This window comes from Mya arenaria, chromosome 11, assembly GCF_026914265.1.
Source record: "Mya arenaria isolate MELC-2E11 chromosome 11, ASM2691426v1".
NCBI lineage: Eukaryota > Metazoa > Mollusca > Bivalvia > Myida > Myidae > Mya > Mya arenaria.
Genome location: NC_069132.1, coordinates 541,232 through 560,878, shown reverse-complemented (window position 1 = coordinate 560,878; position 19,647 = coordinate 541,232). Strand labels below are relative to the sequence as shown.

Here is a 19,647-nt window from a genome sequence, read left to right as displayed (position 1 = left end):
CCGATAAATTTTGCGACTTTGTAAAGTGGGGGTTGCATCGAATAAAATACAAAATTCAAAATACGGAAATGTCTGTTGTTTGTTTTCCACCAAACAATGTCTGATATATTTATTTAACTGCCCTGAAAATTTCACGCAATTATCCTCAGTAGTTTTAAAATATTGCGAAAAGGCTACTGGTAGCGTTTGAAAAGTTGTTAAGTGTATGTCAGTATATATATATGCTTTAAAGTCACAAAATTATTGAACAAAAGCCCACTTGTGAACTAAACATTAGGCAAGCCTTGAAGGTTAGAAAATGGCTACAGTGATATTACAAATGACTGAAGTCGTGAGGGTCAATGCCACTGTTACTGAATGTAGAAAAACTGTTTCCACTCATTAACTTTATTTAATTTGAATTGACATAAAATAACAGAATAAGCTAATGCTGAGACACATGCTGAGGTTGCATTTAGGGTTGACCCAATATGAACATGGTGACAGTCACTGCTTGTATTTGGGCATGTTGTTCTGTAGTTCTAACTTCATTCTTGCAGCATAGGTAAATTTAGACCACTTGGATAGAAATTTCAATGAGACAGTAACCATGTATTTTTTTTATTAGATTCTTCCCACAGTTGTATATAGATCCATAACAATAAACATTTCATGATAACAATATTTCATAAATAAACTAAATTCAAAACAAAACAGTGGTACAGAAATTATGCAAACTTTTAACCAATTTGGAAAAATACAAAATGCTTGCTGTTAAAATTCTTATGTGATGCTTAATACAAAAATATCAATGAATACTGGATCAAATCGAAATCACCCTATTACTCGCATCTTTTTGAATGATTGATTAAAACGTAATACTCTTCAGTATCTGATGGTAAAAAGGCTGTATCTTATCTTTTATGTAGTAAGTAATATCTTGAAAGTCAATTTAAAATAGATGCATACAATCTTTCATCTGATACATATAATCATTGTGTCATTTGAAATCTTTGAACTCTGTTCGTTTAATACCAGTGCATTATTTTTTTCAAACCTCTTATCTATCTTTGAATATTCCGGCATTATTTTAAGTCAGATGAAATGCGAATTTCATAAGGGAAGGGTTTACAATTCCAGGAAAATATCAAAACTATAAGTTAACTAAAGCGTTACAATATATTAAGTCGAAATTCTGGTGACACAAATGTCATGAAAAATGGTAAATATCAATAATTCAAATAAACTTTGGGACTGTAAACTTTGACAATATTCATAAAAGTGACAAGAATAACAAGGGATATGGTTGGCTTATATCAATATTTACATAAATGGAAGTTACGGTCATGAAATGTAGTATTCAAGTGTAATATGCTTTGATCTTTTATTATAACTGATACATGTAGGTATATTGATTTTTCTAAAAAGAATGTCTTTCAAAACAAATCCCGAACAAAATAAAGTATTGACATTAGGAAATCAGCGCAAAGCTTCAACCAATACAAGTACCGTAACAAAACATTGAGTCATCAGTTAAGCAAAATGGCAAATCCACATTTACAATTAACATTTATTAAAAAAAAAAATATTCATTTTCACAAATGAGATTCATGTAAACAATGGTTTGGTGTTTGAAGAAAGACGCTACATAAGCTACCACTTAATGGTTTCTGTACGAAGTAAGTCAAGCTTATGTAACAAAATAACGACTGCACTCTGCGAATACTGAGATTCATATATCATAAGTAAACATTAAATAAGCTAATTCATAACCAGCTTTTAAAGCTTTGAATCACATGACTACATTTGGTGAAATTATGTTGGTACAACACTTATATAGAGACTATAACAAGTCAAGCAGCAAAAAAAACTACCGTACTTTTAAAAATAGCTGCAACATTGCTCTTCCTTGTCAGTAAAAGTTTAACCATTTGTAAGGACACACAAGGAACTGTTCAGAAACAGGTCTTGTATTCAGACAATCAAATATTTGTTCATAAAAAATACATTCTCATACAAAAAAAGTCTGGATAAAGGAGACTGTATGTAAATGATATAACAATACAATAACATGAGTACCACAAAGCAAACACCATTGCTTGTCTGTTGTTTATCAGAAAAGAGGCATAACTTTACAACTATTAACGCCAGAGACATGGGCTTTACTAAAAATATGTATATTGTCTTTGGTAGCATCAATACCAAGTTTCATTTGAATATCATGAACTGTTTTTGAGTTATTGCCAAAGATAAAGTGTCTGTACGCCAACAATGATGCCCCTTACGCCACCAAGGCCATCAGAACTTCAAAACAATTAGATTTTTCCCCTCAAAAAACAGTTAAGCTAAAGACGAGTATTTAAAAGAGTAGACTTTTTGCCATATGAAACTTATGCAATGAACAGACCAATTTGAAAAACATGTAACTAAAATTAACATTTCGATTGACTAGCCTAACACAAATGCTATATAAATATAAACATACATGTACATTACCAGCATCAAATTAAGATATACCAAGAAACAACAACAATACTTCAAACAAACCTTACTAGTGATTAAAATAAATAATAAAAATAAAAATAGTTTTGGTTCTGTGTTTATGTTATATACATAAACTGTACTACTTTGTAAATTAAAATATAAACATACCATGAATTTAAACATATATAACGAACAAACATTTTAAATAAGCTGTTTTGGAACTAGTTTGATTTATATTCAATGCTTTTTAGCAAAGGTTGATAGTCATAATTTGCTAATTCAACAGTTTCAATTTTCTATATTTCTGAATTCCAAAATTAAATGTATAAATCCCTTTATTTACAAAGGTGAACATGGACCATTAAACATTGGCCGAACTTCTTTCCGCGGCCTCTCTCGCAAGCTTCACTGCACGAGCTCGTTGGTTCGCATATATTCTTAGGAATAAAGCTATAAATACAATAAGTACACCAACAATGCCGAGAAGGGTGAGAGGGTGACCATAAAATATACAAGACAACATAATAGCAAAGGCTTGTCGCAGGGTCATAATAATGGTAAAGGTGACTGCCCCAAATTTCTCAATGGTGTAAAATATAAATAGCTGTCCACATGCAGAGCAAATACTGAGTATAACAGCATGTACCACAAATGTTGGGTGGGTGAACATGAAGGCAACACACTCTACAAACCCACCTTGCTCTATCAGAGCTACGCTGGTCAACATGCATGAAAACATGTTGACACCCACCATCATCTGAATAGACGACATTTTATACTTTCTAAACAGTTCACCTTGCCAGTTCGAGGTAAAGCTATCAAATGACATGTAGCCGACCAGCATGATTACACCAGAGATAGTAGTGGTTCTGCCGCTGTCATGGGTGACATCTTGGCTCGTCATCAGAAAAACACCCACGCCAAAGGAAATCATGAGAGCCGTAAGGTATTCATGGTACTCATAAGTCCTTTTAGACACAACCTTGCCCATTAGCATCACTGGTATGACTTTGGAGGCCTTGGCCAGTACTTGGGTAGGAAAGCTCACAAACTTAAGTGCTTCATACTGGAACCAACTGCTCATGATGTTGGAAAATGAACTGAACGAGTATTTAAACAATGGAGCTGTGTGTGGTGGCTGCTGCTTAAGAAACAGTACTATGACACCAATCATGAAGGCCAGAATCCTATTGATAAAAACCAGGAACGTGGAGTTCTTAAACTTCTCGCCCTGGCCATTGGCAGTTTCCCCGTACTCAAATGTCATGATGCGTTCCTGGAGTAGCCCCCAGGTAAGATAGGAACCCTGCAATCCAAGGAAACAGAAGACAAGGAGCCCTGCACTCTCTGAGAAACCCCCGCTGTCCCCCTTCTTGGCTTGTGAGCCTGTGTCCACCTGGTGCTCGTTCTCCTTACCAAACACACACAGCTTGGCAAGTTGCTGGAAAAACCCGGGACCTACAATATAAAAGCCACACAATTGAACTTGGGTATCAAAAATAACTTGCATTTCATTAAAAAAAAATTTTTTTTTAATTAGATCGAACAGGCAGTACCATTTATTTATAAATCAGAAGTCACTTTTATCAACCATTGCATACCAGTTTTCTATAGAATGGCAAAAAAACTACTCTTTGAAGGAGGATGTTTACTTCAGTAATCAATTCTGAATCAAATAAACTGACTATATCTAAGCTTTTGAGTCGTTTGTTATCACATGATTACGCTAGACGTACCCGCAGTTTCATCGTATCTGATTTTGCGGAGGTAGCGTATCATCATGTATCCGGGTACAAATATGGTGGCATAACCCAGCAGGTTGAAGGCCAACCTCACCAGCCAGTAGTCCATCGGAGTGATCTCCCCTGCCTCGACCATCGTGGATTCCTTGCCCAGCACTTGTGGAGCCACCAGATTCAGGATGAAGATCACCAGTCCAACGACACCAGCGTTCACCAGCGCACTAGAAAAAGAGGGGAAATTTAAATTTTTGAGACATGAACATCATCATTTTAGGCACCATTTCTCTGTGAAATTATTGTATTTAACCATGAATGTCAACCAAAAATGCTGGTAAATGTATTTATAATTGTAGATGAATAAGTGTTGTGAATGAATTGTTCCCGCGCTAAAACTCCGTGCCTACAGTAAGGGACACAGTGTTAGTTGAGAGGCCATGCAGGCATTTTGTGCCAGCAATTTCATCTCATTCGGTAAATTTTTTTCTTGAAATTGGGAAAAAATATACATATTTGGCATTGGGAATGGGTGAGATATTCTGACACAAAAGGCCTGTAGACATAGTTTTTCAATTGAATCAATATAAGGTTTCATGAACTTATAATCATAAATGTATTCTCAGTTTTACTCTAAATTTTTAAGCAGTCTTAAGCAGTTAATTCTATGAAGGTTGAAAAGTGCCAAAGGCTGGTCTCCATGAGGGCAGAAGGGTATAAACAAAAATTTAAAGGGTGCAGCATCCTTCTTTAACTCTCTACCTCAAACCCTATACACATTTAACTGTTTCAAACTATATTAAAATCATATTACAAGGCATTCAAGCTTCACAAAATCTAGTATCAGAACATTCTGCAACTGAAACTACTGTAATAAGCCTTGAAGGCATAGAAAGTCAAGCGTTGTCACCAAACATGTCATATATCAATATTTTTTATTTACATATTTATCTCCAAAAATAAGTTTAAGACCTAGGAAACAATATAAACATGAAATTAAAGCAATTGATAACTTTAGATTTTGAAACAATTATTAACTTGAGAATTTGAGTAATAAAATCACAACATAGTTTAGCCAAAAATGTTAACAATCTGCTTTTAATATTAAATCACACACACCAATGATATGAGATAATGAAAGTGTTCATATCCGGGCTTGGGAGTGGGATTCCAAGGTCAATTAGGGTAAAAAATAACACAAAAGGATTATTATTAAGGAATTTAGATTTTAACTACCATCCAGTCCTTACAAATTAAACATAATTTGACCGGTCAAGCTCAATGGTTAGCCCAATGCAACACAAGGCCAGCAATTCCATTTAAGCAAACATTGAAGGTTTGGGCAATAGAACAGTACATTTGAACCGCAAAACTGTCAGGATTAAGGTTTTACATAAAAATATATAAAAAAATCCTCTACATCTTCTAAGATGGTTACATAGGTAGATAGAGGGTTTTATATTCATGTATTCTTCACCAACCGATCACATTGCAAATTTATAATCTTTAATTGTTGTTACAAAATATTCATCTTCCCATCATTTGCAATGATTTAATCATGAGATCACAAATTTTTAACCCCCAAAACATCTAATGTCAAATATTCACAAAAGTACATGCATTCACGATAAAAACAAAAACAATAATTGATTTTAAACTCCAGATGCTTTAAAAAAAATCCCAAACAGTGATTTCTTTGTCCCCTCAAAAGTAATAAACAAAATAAGTAATTCTAACAACAACAAAAATCTTTAATAATTTACCAAAAATATCATCAAAGAACAGAAATAATCGTTTACCTTACAATAGGGCTTTTTTCCATCATTCTTATAATTTAATTAAATCCCAGTGAACAGTTTGATCCAAATACATTAAATTTAAATTGATATTTAAGACAGGTTCTCTGCCGATGCACCAACAATAAATACAACACATGGAAAAAACATGTCCCCAAAACTATGTGTTTCACGCTGAAGTTCTTGTTGAAACTTGTTTTTATTTTACCATTAATTTTAATCTTATTGGAAAAACACAACAACCATTCTTTTCAACCGAATGTAATGTATTATGTGTGTGGACTTCCATAATCCCAAATTCTAAGGGCAACTAGACTGACCACAATACAGTATTAAGTCCAAATATTTAAACCAAATGAACAAATCACATTTTACAAAATTAAAAAGACTTTTTCCATTAAAAACGATGATACAAAATGGACGATATATGAGTTGATTTAGTAATTTAGTATCATTACTATGTATTACTATTATACACTTTATTACGGTAATTGTGTTTCCATTTTAATTCAATAACTTTGGGTAGTTAACACACTGATGATGGGTGAAAAAGCTGAATGCAAACATTACTGTTTTCTGAAGAGCTACAGAGGTAGAACTTTTTATACATTCATGTCATTGCTTTAATATAAAAACAAACAATTATTAATAAAATACCATGTAGAAATACCTAAGCAGATTAAAAAATAATACAGATATTTTCACCTTGAAATGTTCGTGTATTATTTGTATTAAATGAATGTAATTTCAAGCATTTCCATTTTGCAAAATATATTGTATTTTTTTTATGAAATGAACAGTAATAGATGCACTTGCATGTGATGTCTTTTCCCAACAAACCTCTGGTCTGGATTCATTTCCATTTACAGCTCTTCCATGTGAATGCTGTAACTGATTGTTCATGTGTATTTGAAGCATGCAATGTTAAGTGTCTGCAGAGATCAAGCTTAAAGAACAGTCGGGAGAAGAAAATGTCACACCTTTCTCTTTCTACAGCTTAAGAAACAGTTTTTCTATAAGGCCTTATAAAAAAATACATTTGGTTCGGGTTACCCGACCCTACCTAGTAAATAGGCGCCGACCCTATCATTTTTATAGTCAGGTTGAAAAAAGAAGAAGAAAAAAAAAGAAGAAAAGTTTATTGCTTTTCAATATGTTGTTTAAACCCTTGTATGCTTTATTTTGAAAGGGATGTTACCTTAACCAAACCTTATTAAAGGCCTAATAACTATTGAAGAAACACTAGTACTTCTTCGAGAGTTTTCCATTCTCCCGAATTTCCTTTTCTTGCCCGACCCCTGCACTAATATACATGTAATCAAAGGGGGTTGTCTCTGGACCTAGTTTTGGCCACAACTGACCCTAATATAGGGTCCTGGCACCGTGACAACCCCCTTTGCATGTAATCATTAACATATTTTTAACATTATGTTTTTCAGTGGATTAAATCTTCCTTATCACAATATAATGTCACTGTATCTCTAAATTTAGCGCTTTGAATGGTCAAAACAACAACAAAAACAGTCTTAGTCCTTGGAAGAAAGACCAGTGATCAATTGGCTAAAATTTTGCTAATTTTTCATTTAAGAAAATCAGTTAATCATAATTTTTGATAATTTAGCACAAATTACCGTTAATGACTGGGTATTAGACGCATTTTTCCCCTCAGATTTCGATGTTAAAAATGCCTGCGTATAATACCCAGTAACAAGCTTTTAAACTTTTTTCTGAGGACAATCAGGCCAAGAGTTTGTTTAGATTTATGTAGAAAGGGAAGTTACTCGCGTCATATCGATTGAGTATATGCGGGTTAAAACGGCAGTTGAAGATCGGGATACGGTATATCGCAAGATGTTTATAATTTAAAAAAATATTGTACGATTAAAATTATTAAAATTATTCAATATTAATTTGAATAAAACAATAATTAAACATGCATATAAAAAAGCAAAGTTGGGCACTGTCAAAATATTTTTGTCAGTTGTACAATAAGGTGTGAAAAATTCACACTGCCTTTAGACCTGTTTAACATACCAATACTACAAACTGACGCAATAATGGTCATGATTTTTCGCACTTTTCCATGTTCTTTATTCTTTTCTGTAGGTGTTGACACTTTGAGAACTAGAGCTGTCACAGGAGTGACGAATACCCCCAAATGCCGCCTGGACACAGGAATGGCAAACCATTCCTTTGAAAAGAGGCCATAAATCCAAGGTTACTGCACACTGCATCTTCTTTTATCATGCATGTATTGTTTTATTTAAATCTGTTGGGTAATTTAGAAGTTACACTGCTGACAAGAAAAACTAGCCTTTCATGAGTTATCGTCCAGAAACTGTTTTTCTATTTTTAGTAACAGTGACCTTGACCTTGGCCCCACCAGCCCCAATATCAAACTTGACCTGTATCTTCTGATGTTATACCTGTGTACCAAAAATTGTTCAAATCTGTCAAGCCTTTCATGAGTTATCGTCTGGAAACCGTTTTTCTATTTTTAGTAACAGTGACCTTGACTTTGGCCCCACCAGCCCCAATATCAAACTTGACCTGTATCTTCTGATGTTACACCTGTGTACCAAAAATTGTTCAAATCTGTCTAGCCTTTCATGAGTTATCGTCCGGAAACTGTTTTTCTATTTTTAGTAACAGTGACCTTGACCTTGGCCCCACCAGCCCCAATATCGAACTTGACCTGTATCTTCTGATGTTACACCTGTGTACCAAAAATTGTTCAAATCTGTCACGCCTTTCATGATTTATCGTCCGGAAACCGTTTTTCTATTATACGTAACAGTGACCTTGACCTTGGCCCCACTGGCCCCAATATCGAACTTGACATATATCTTCTTATGTTACACCTGTGTATCAAAAAGTGTTCAAATCTGTCTAGCCTTTCATGAGTTATCGTCCGGAAACTGTTTTTCTATTTTTAGTTACAGTGACCTTGACCTTGGCCCCACCAGCCCCAATATTGAACTTGACCTGTATCTTCTGATGTTACACCTGTGTACCAAAAATTGTTCAAATCTGTCTAGCCTTTCATGAGTTATCGTCCGGAAACCGTTTTTTCTATTTTCAGTAACAGTGACCTTGACTTTGGCCCCACCAGCCCCAATATCGAACTTGACCTGTATCTTCTGATGTTACACCTGTGTACCAAAATTTTTTCAAATCTGTCAAGCCTTTCATGAGTTATCGTCCGGAAACCGTTTTTTCTATTTTTAGTAACAGTGACCTTGACCTTGGCCCAACCAGCCCCAATATCGAACTTGACCTGTATCTTCTGATGTTACACCTGTGTACCAAAAATTTTTCAAATCTGTCTAGCCTTTCATGAGTTATCGTCCGGAAACTATGAAAACCGACAGACCGACAGACAGAACGACCGACCGACAAGCTCACTCCTATATACCCCCTCAAACTTCGATGTGGGGGTATAACAAGCCTGTACAATTTAAAGGTTTTTCATACAGTAACTTCCCTATTCATTCTCGACAGGTTATCGTTTACGATATACTGTCAGAAAGAAATCTTACAAATAGTCATAAAAGGTACATTTCAGTGCCATCCAGAAACAAATTGTCACACTAAGTAATTTTTTAGTGCCTATCCTAACATGAAACGAATAAAAATGAAACATATTTTGCATTATCATTGTATGGTTTTAAAGTTCTCCATCGCCATTTTCACGAAAAAAAATAAATTTGTCACTGTCAACAAACATGGTGGTCAAGATTGGCAGACGATTTTGACATATTTTCTATGCGTCCTTTAACGCAAAACTTAGATTAAAAAAAAAATTCTCAGATTTTTCACAGATTTTTTTGCCTGCGCCTAATACCCCCTATCGTCTTATACCCAGTCATTTACGGTAAATAGAATTGTTTGTTGAACTTCATAAACACCAAATGTAAAAACTTAAATATAAAAAAGAGAGAAATATATTGCTATCTAACACTGAAACAAGCAGTTATATGCTATTTATTTCAATGGTACATGTATATTTTCTTGCATTCACAATGTTGTGCATAAAAGTCTACTTGCGATGAATTTGCATGGCATTTTTATGTTTTTTTATCCAGTTTACGCTGCTTCTTTTTTATAGGTAGACATGATAAGTGTTCTTGTTACATACACAGATTTTCCTGGCCTTTCTGTCTACAATATTAACATTAATAATACTAAAATGAAAACCAGACTGTAACAGATCTAACAAAGATTAAGCATACTAAAAAACAATGGGTCGATTGCCCAGAACTTTGTTAAAGTTCACAATGTTATTAATGTCATTGTTTTAACGCTTAAATCATCTTTTCATGTTCTCATCGTCGGATACCCCCAATATACACTATGCTATGCTTCGTTGTGTACTGTGGGCAGTTTGGCTAGGAAAATCTCGTAACCATGAACCATTAAAGAGGCAGTTTTATTGGTTCCGCAAAGTAAAAAATGCTTTACTGTTGAAAAATATTCTGGCTATTGCCGGAGTTGAACCAATTCGCCTTCTCAGTACAATTATATTTGGCAGTAGTCAAGACTTGACCGCAAGGCAATGTAGGCTACTGACACTGTACAGTTATTGAACACTATTTAAGTGTAACATGAAAATTAATTGGCAGAAGAGCTGTACAAAAAATTCAAATTTTGAAGTTCACAACAACAATGTTAACTAACAAAGTTCTGAACAATCAACCCAATGTCTTTTGACATGGACTGCAGTTTTTGTCCAGTGTTGATGCCTCTGAGGTCTAAAAGCAGTCCTGATGAGTGTTGTGAATCGGTTCCAGATTGACTGTCGATAATCGGTTCCACTCAAGTAAAATCAATAGTACAATGGGTTTTTGACATTTCCGTTTTTGTACTTTTATTTCTTGTTCAATACTACATTATCCTTATGCCATGTGCATGTACAAGTGATTTAGTGTTGTTGTTGCTTTCAGCCATATTGTTATCGATAACAAATGAACACTTCCGAATAAATAAATGAACTCAAATGAGAAAATTGGAGGAAACTAACAGAACACAAATTACGAGAGAAAAGTAGTAAGACAACTTTCCTGTTGAATTGGTGATTGATTATGACCAAATTAATACAAATGATTGTCGCTGATTTCAGGCCCAAAACATTAATATTTGATAATAATCGATCATCAGATCATCACTAGCCTTGATGATATAAATACTATTTCCTTCTTGTTGCCTGTTCGGGCAAGCCAAAATAAATAAACTTGCCCATATTAAGTTGTTATTGTATATTTGTTCATTCGATTGCATTAAATAGTGTTAATTGTTTAATTCATAATAGTGTGAGACACAGAACAGTAATAACCATATCATCTTTATTGGTCAAATACATGTTTCTGATATTTATAATTATATAATTTGTGGGTAATTTAGTAGCAAAGGTAACATTCTGGTTTTAAAACCCATTTCAGTGTGTTTGTGAACTCACAGCCTTACTTTTAAATTGCACCTGCCCACTTCAGCAAGCCGTCTATAATTTTAACTTGCTCTTTTTAAGTGTCCACGACCACATTAATGATTGCCCCTTCTTATTCTAGTTGTCCTATCAGGCAAAAAGAAAAATAGGTATTGAATACAAGCAAATAGGTTTAAAACAATATATCTACAACACTGTCGACTGAGCTCTTTAAATCTATGCATTATGCTTGTTTAGAACTCAATTTGCATGCACAAGAGGAATGCCATGTTTGTTTTTCATAGAGGTCATATTTTTAGAAAATGTTGGAACCCAGGAGGAGTAAAAAAAATGATAAAACCATTGACGGCTATGTATAAATAATATTAAAAAATATTCTTACACAGATACATTTTAATGTTATATTGTTAATTTGTTATCACATACCGTATGTTCAATTAAAACTGACAAGGCAAAATACAACAAAAACTAATGCAGGGTCAGTCTCAATTAACACCAGCTTCAAGGCCTATGTTTTAAAAAGGGCCTGTTTCCATACCAATAATCCTTTCTTATGGATAGAAAATGAAAACTTTTGCTCTTTTATAAATAAGCACTGACAGTGTCATAGAATTTAATTGCATATTTGCTATACAGTGGTATATCTATTTCATGTTCAAAGTAGACTTGTTTCTTTCAGATATGGGTGTTAACATTTTGTGCTCACCAGACTTCAAATTTTATGAAATTCGAATTGGTTAATGGACAAAACACAGGACTATGGTATAAAATTCACATTTTAAACTATATTTCATTACATTTTTGCAATTCATATGGCAGATTTTGAATTGATAATAAACATAATCAGTCTTAAGAATCATTGGTTATTGTTCTGTATTCAATGATGGACATATAGATACACTTTTGTGATGTATCATTATTGTAATAACTTGAAAAAAAAATTCTCAAGAATTTTTCTCAAATTTAAATCCTAAATATTCATATAATAGATCAAAATGTTTTTGTTGTTGACAAATTAAGTATCTTACAGTGACAAAAATGTATTTACTTACTATTTAGGGTATTCTTAAGACATATTTCAAAATTCATATAAGTATGTTAAGTATTTAGTATGTTATGCATGTTTTAAAAATGTATATATTTCCCAGAAATTGTTACACTTGTGACAACAATAGTGCTTAAAGTAATTTCTTTAAATAAAGAAGTCTTTCATAAATTATCATTATACCAAGCATATGAATGTAATGATTACTGATTAAAATGCATTATAACACATAACTATTCAACTTTAAACTAACAAAAATTACAAAAGCATATGTCTAACATTAAAGCGTTCAACATGTGACAGTCCTTTTTACATGTTGATAAGGAGAAAATGACTGTCATATGTTGAACACTTTAATGTTAGACATATGCTTTTGTAATTTTTGTGCTAGCCCATGCATGAGATTCTTTTGGTAAAGTTTTTCTTGCATGTTCTGTTTGTTTTGTGGTTGTCTGCCCTTTCACAGCTGATTTTGACCTTAGTAACTTAACTGATGACATACTTGCATTTTCAGCAGCTTCTGTTTTAAGAGCAGCAGCCTTTCTATGCTTTTTCTGCCTTAATCTGGCTTTGGCTTTTATTTCTGCATCATATTTAGAGTTGTTTTTTCTCAGCTCTTTAACCTTCTGTCTATATAATTCATTCTCGGCCTTCAACTTTTGTTTCAACTTTTCAAACTTTTTCTTAAGTTTGGGATCTGATTTTAGTTTCTCCCTGTACCTTTTTACCCGTTCTTTTAAGCTTGAAGAGGGCTTGCTTTCACTATCCCTATCCTTATTCTTAAAGTTTTTCCCTTTAAAAGGGAGTTTGACCATCAGTCGCATGTTTAATTGTTATTCTTTACTGTTGACCTGTGTAAATCAAAAGTATTATTCATAAAAGTCAAAAGATGAATATTATGTCACAAGTGTAACGTTTCATGGCATGTTGCAAAACTTAAATAAATTCTATAATCATATTCATTTCATATTTTTTTTATTTCTGAGCATGCAAATTATCAATCATTAAATTTAGTTTTAAAAAAACTTGACTAAATAGTTTTAAAAAGAAAATGTTCCCTTCTGCATATCTACAAAAACAAATTGTCATGTATTTTAAATGGTACTCTGACACTCAAAACTTGGCTATGCTATTCTTAAAATATATTTTAATGTTCCTGCATGTTAACTTAACACAACAAAGAGTAATGGAGTTATGGATGTCTAAAAATATGCCACATGCTCAAAATGCGTTACACTTGTGACATCAGTTATGATCAAGTAGTGAAGTTATTCACTTCCCCACTTGATCATTTTTTCTATACATGTTGTTTTTGGACTTCCTGAAAGTGAAAAAAAGAAAAAAATGCATTGTTAAATATGAATGGGAAAAATGATGATGTTTAAAACATATAATGTTACACTTGTGACATTCCTATGTTATGTTAGTTAATCTAGACTAGATACAAATTCTCTTTGTTTTGAGTTAATATGCTAGTTGTTTTACAAAGCCAACAGATTGTTATTCATCAGAAAAATAGTCTCTTTATATAGTGCCTTATAACTTTTCAAGGCAGCTCCAGTACTTTGAGAACTCTGAAATTCTGAATGATTGAAAATTCAACAGGTGTGAATTAAAACATGCTAGTTATGAATTTAACTAGTAAGAATTATAAGTGAAAGTATAAAACTGTTTGAAGTGGTTATAGCAAATTTTCAGTTACATTGAGTCATTTTTTATTACAAAAAAGTTTTGAACTTTAATTAACAAATTACACAAAGGGTAAAAGCGTTACACTTGTGACATTTTTGACTACATATTTTACTGTAACTTTTTAACAGATAATGCTACATCTCTAAAATTTGGCACAATTATAAGCAAACAAGCACTCCACATAATAGTACACACTATCTGCATATATTTGCTATATATCTCATTAAAACATTGATTAAAGGAAAGGCTGCATTTTTTTTTAAAACACCCATATGTGTGTTGGTGTGGTTTGTGTTAACAGTTTGCAACAAATCTATTGACAATTCTAAAATCGTAAATCCGTACCTCTTTATCACCTGATGAAGGTGATAGAGGTGCGGCTTTATGATCTTAGAATTTTATTTTTCCAATAAACATTTGTTTTAGCTTTAATTTTATTTCGTACAATACAAAATGACAATTTGAACAAGCAATCGTAGAGATTAAAGGTCATGTAAATTTTAGGTAGCTTTTCTTACGACAGTTTTCTACCACCTACAGTTTACAACATCTGCAGTGACCTTGCTACAATAATGTTTATACATTGATGAATGGACAGATATAATCTTATATTATGAAAATTCATCAAAGCGTGAATTATCTTGAGTTGATATTTTCATAGCTTTTTTAATATCCAACATTACCAGGGCTTTATACATCCTTACTGATACAATTAACAGTTTTCAAAGATTGATAAAATCTTTCTTAATTTTAATGGTCATCACATTGATTTTTTTTTTAAATCCCACCATACACTGTTTAATTTCCACTTATGTGTAGACTACTGTTGTCATTCTTGGTGTTGTACTTTTTGAGAATATTATAAAATAATTTACAAAAACACATTTCAATGGCTAAATCATACCATGTTTTTGACAGAAATTATAAAATATAAAATTATGAGGTCAGATGATTTGATTGCTCCCTCACAGTGACTGGTCAGTTTTTTAACAAGAAAAATGTGTGTGATCAATAACCCAAATTCCACTTTATTCTGTTGAATATAGGGTAATCTTTATTTAATTAAGGAAAAAAAAAACACATATCCAACTCAGGCAGTCAGATTCTTATACCGGTAATAACCAAATAATGTTCATTAGAAATAAGTGACCTGAAGAAAATACTAAATATTGATCTTGATCTATATACCCGCAATAATAATATTTATCGTAGTCAGCAAGGAAAATGGGTCTAGCTCTACAAGTGTACTGTATTACTAACCCAGATGTTATGAACAGAGACGAAACGGCACTAGTAAAAAATGTTGCTTAGCTTATATACTGTACATCTTGTCCATATAAATAGCTGCTTCAGAGCCTTGACGATTTTTGTCTTGGCAACTCTACGCATCCATATCCCACTTGTTTCCTAGCCAAGAATGACAGGTCCCAGTGCAAAGTATATTGAGCGGAAAGATAACAGGCAACTGCTAGATAGTTAAAAAATGGCGATGCTTTCTTGACAGATCGATCTCAATTTGCGTTTCAGAAAGCACTTTAATGAAATAAGAGAAAGGTATTGGCTAAAAATAATTTATGTGTTACTTTTGTGTATTTATTTAACAGTGCAGTGTAAAATATTGTGGAGTTACAGTTGAAAAATATATCTAACATTGGTATGAGTCAGTCGACTTGTGGCGTTTAGGGAACCAAAAGGAAATCCAAATGTTAAAAAAGTTCCCTATATGCGGTGGACACCTGAGGTGGCTACTGTATACATCCCTTCTCAAAATACAAACCATATGTTCCAAAAACACCACATAATTTTGCACAAATGCCTTCTATAATCACCTACAAGGCAATCCTTTTTCATGAAATAAAACTATTTAAATCCGATTTCTTGCACATTGAACATCGTGATTTGCTACTGATTATAAATACAAAAAAAAAAACAACAAACTTTCGGTGGCTTGACTTCATTTTCCACGCGATGCATCATAAAAAACGATGCTCACATGAACTAGCCAATTGTTTAAGCTAATTAAGGCTCACGGTTCAGTAATTACAACGATAAAGGCGGTATTACCTGCTATAAAATTCTTTGACAGTCGAGTTGATGAATCGTCTTGATTCGTGGCGACAATACAAACTTCCGGTATATATTCGGATACTGTAGTTGAGTAAGTACAACAAATTAGGTCAACTTATACTATTAGTTACTAAAAATAGCAACTACAGACTTTTAGAAGAAAAAAAATATCCGAAATTCACGACACATATAACTGTCTATCTGATGTTTTCCTCCATTTATTGACCAAAGATAGGCTCGAGCGAAGACGTATTTAAATTCAATGAAAAAAGGGCATTTATTCAAAATGCCATCAACGTCTTATAAAACTGGTATAAACGTGTTATGTAGTTTAACCGAAAGATCATATCTGGGCGGATATTGTACCGCCCATATCAGGGTGGATAAAACCGCCCATATCAGGGTAGATAAAACCGCCAAGCCGCAACCGCCAATAAATGGTTGGATAAAACTGCCCAGTCACAACACAATGCATACCGAGAATATAAACTAAACATTGTTTAATCAAAGTCGTGATATAAAAAAAGTTCATAAATTTTGTTAGATCTATATTTAATGAGCTAATATCACATTGGAAAAATATTTATTTTTTAATTATAACTACCAGACCCTCGTATATATGCATGCTCCGTGATATCATCTAAGAGACCGTGGATAGTCACTGAATGCTTGTCTGACCAAACTTCAGGTTACTACTCAACTCAACTCAACAGATGAGCTGAGTTCGTGACTTCAGGTAACTGTGGTCTTTTTGTGAAAAGTTTTGAAACGCACACAGACTATTCTTGTGCATGATATTTATTGCTTCATGTATTTTTTGAAATATTGTTATATCATACTCCTATGCAATTACTGCATCTTAGGCACTACAAATGAAGTTGCCATACTATCAGTAACAAGTATGCACTTATACCTTAGATTATGTAAAATCTGATATACGTATCCTTTATCAATATTATCACACTTGTTTTAAATAGAAAATCATCGTCCTCCCCATCATCACGTACCCCCGTCCTTGACTTTATTGAATTAAAGTTGTTACGTTCATCTTGTTATTGGTACCAGGTTTTATTTGTTTAATTCAAGCAAGCGATTATATTGTAGCATAATTTATATCAGTGTCTGTTATTTTTATTCTGCTAATACTGTCCTTAACTTTGGCATGGCTTATGCTTATAAGTATTTACACTTGTCGTATATTTGCGTACAGGCATATTGACGTATATAGCCTTTATATAAAACAATAAGAATGAAAAAAAGAATGACAAACGAGGAGTTAAGCGATTTCAATTGACTGGCATGAGGAATATTAATATGTATATAGGTAATTGTTAATTTGGAGCTCTTTATGGAAATTAAACGTTGAAGCCATTCGTTTTCCATAGTGAAAGTCCTTCAAATAAATGAACATAAATGAAAAAAATAGATTGGTTGAATATTTTTAATGACAATAAAGCCACTCCCCTTTCAATCGAACTTGTTTCGCCTCAATCGCTGTAGGCGTAAGAAATTGCGTGGATCAAGTTTCAAGTTTTATTGGCAAATCGGCATCTTGCCTTTGGCCATTTACACATAGCATAAATATCGATATGGCCAAGACACAAACGTACATAAACAAATATACAAAAGTGAAATAAAATGCATATGAAAATGTATATATATTGACAATTGAAGTAATTAATATAATTAACGAGTTGTACAAACTATATCATTATCAATTATTGAAATTACTACTATTATTATTTAAGCAATACAAAATTTGGAGTGTTTGCTTTCGAAATTTAATAGCATCGGAAATCAATCTGGCAACATTGTTAATAACCTTAACATTTTAACAGAATAAATTCTTAAATTCAAGTAAGCTAGGCCAGTTTGATTTTATTCCATGTTTCTGCGTATATCACTATAAGCGGGACAGCATAGTAGAAAGTGAAATTCTGTCTCAACAGTATTCTGTGCACATAGTTTACATTTACGTTCTGCCCTAATAACATTGTTGAATCTACCTCTTTCAATTTCCAAATTATGTGAAGATTGTGACAACTTTTGTCTAAGTTTAATATTATAAATACAATCTTTTTCGTATTTAATTTCGCATTTAAATGTTTTATAGTATTAAATTTGGGGTTGATTAGAAAATATATCACTCAATTGTTGTACATACTGATCTCTGTCGTTGCACCAAATTTGGTATTTTATTGATATCAGCATTAAATTCAAAGAAAATGTTACCATGGCCAAGATTATCTAACACCCGTTTGACTGGTGAACACCATAGGTTTACATCTGTATTATTACCGATATTTCTATTAAAATCATTATATAAATTACATGTTCAGTAAAAACGCTAAACATAAGTGAATCTTGGTTGTTCTTGAACTTAGCTCAAAACTCTTTGTTTACATTTAACAGACAATGGTATTTTACCCAGCTCACCAAAAACAGCTGCAATTGAAGTATGGGGGTGTACTCCTAACAGCAATTTACCCAGTTTGCATGAATATTGATATATGGTGTCTAGTTGCCTTTCTGCACTGGTAGTGAATAACGCAATATCGTCTGCAAATACTAGCAAATATATGGATAGTACGCGTACGTCTTTTTCCGTCATGTATAAATTATATAAACAGTAATGGAGACAAGGGTTCGCCCTGCTTAAAACCAAGGGTAACATTAAACATTTTAGAATATGACATACAAGCAGTATCTTTTATACAAGAATTAACATTGAGATGAATAGCTTGAATCATTTTAAGCATTTTACAACTCATACCAGATTTCAAAAGTTAAATCCAACGCATTCATGTATGATAGTATCAAACGCTTTTTCATTGTCTATAAAAACACAATACAACTTGAATTTATTATTAATATCATTCTGAATAATAGTATCTAATATAAAAATACAATCAGTTGTGCTACGGCTATCTCTAAACCCAAATTGTGATGAGGTTAATATATGTTCTCGTTCACACAACTTTTTTTTATTCTATTCCGTAAGGTTATTGATAAATGTTTGCAATACTATTTATTAGTGTTATCCCTCTATAGTTAGCAGCACAAGAACAGTCACCTTTTATAAAGATAGGAACTATGACGCCTTTACACCAAGCCTCAGGTAAATTCCTTTGTCATAAATAAAATTAAAAAATCTTATCAAGATAGGGGGGAAATGCTAAGAATCAATTAAAAAAAGAAGCAACATTATTTTGCATATCAGGACTTTTATGTCTTTTAAACTTAGAATAGTTTTTATTTTTTTGTGATCGTAATAGGGCAGTCTAATTCATCAACAATTATTGGTTCCTCTCTGGTTACAAAATATAAATTTGTTTTCTGTGTCAAGATGCCCCAGACTAACAAATCAACAATGTCATGTGGTTTCTTGATGATATATTGTTAAAT

The 19,647-nt window shown here is 32.8% G+C and overlaps 1 protein-coding gene across 2 annotated transcripts; it reads right to left on the bottom strand.

The window, feature by feature from the left end:
• Positions 1-592: 592 nt before the first annotated feature.
• LOC128209903 (adenosine 3'-phospho 5'-phosphosulfate transporter 1-like) lies at positions 593-16,380 on the bottom strand. Of its 2 annotated transcripts, none has more exons than XM_052914163.1 (3): positions 16,240-16,380; positions 4,200-4,426; positions 593-3,921 (listed from the first exon to the last, which is right to left on the bottom strand). In XM_052914163.1, the coding sequence occupies exons 2-3, from the start codon at positions 4,339-4,341 to the stop codon at positions 2,825-2,827; spliced, it is 1,239 nt and encodes a 412-aa protein (XP_052770123.1). In that variant the 5' UTR covers positions 4,342-4,426; positions 16,240-16,380; the 3' UTR covers positions 593-2,824. The 2 variants fall into 2 exon arrangements, with proteins under 2 accessions (XP_052770123.1, XP_052770122.1); XM_052914162.1 differs by lacking the exon at positions 16,240-16,380 and adding an exon at positions 16,114-16,215.
• Between the last annotated feature and the right edge of the window lie 3,267 nt (positions 16,381-19,647).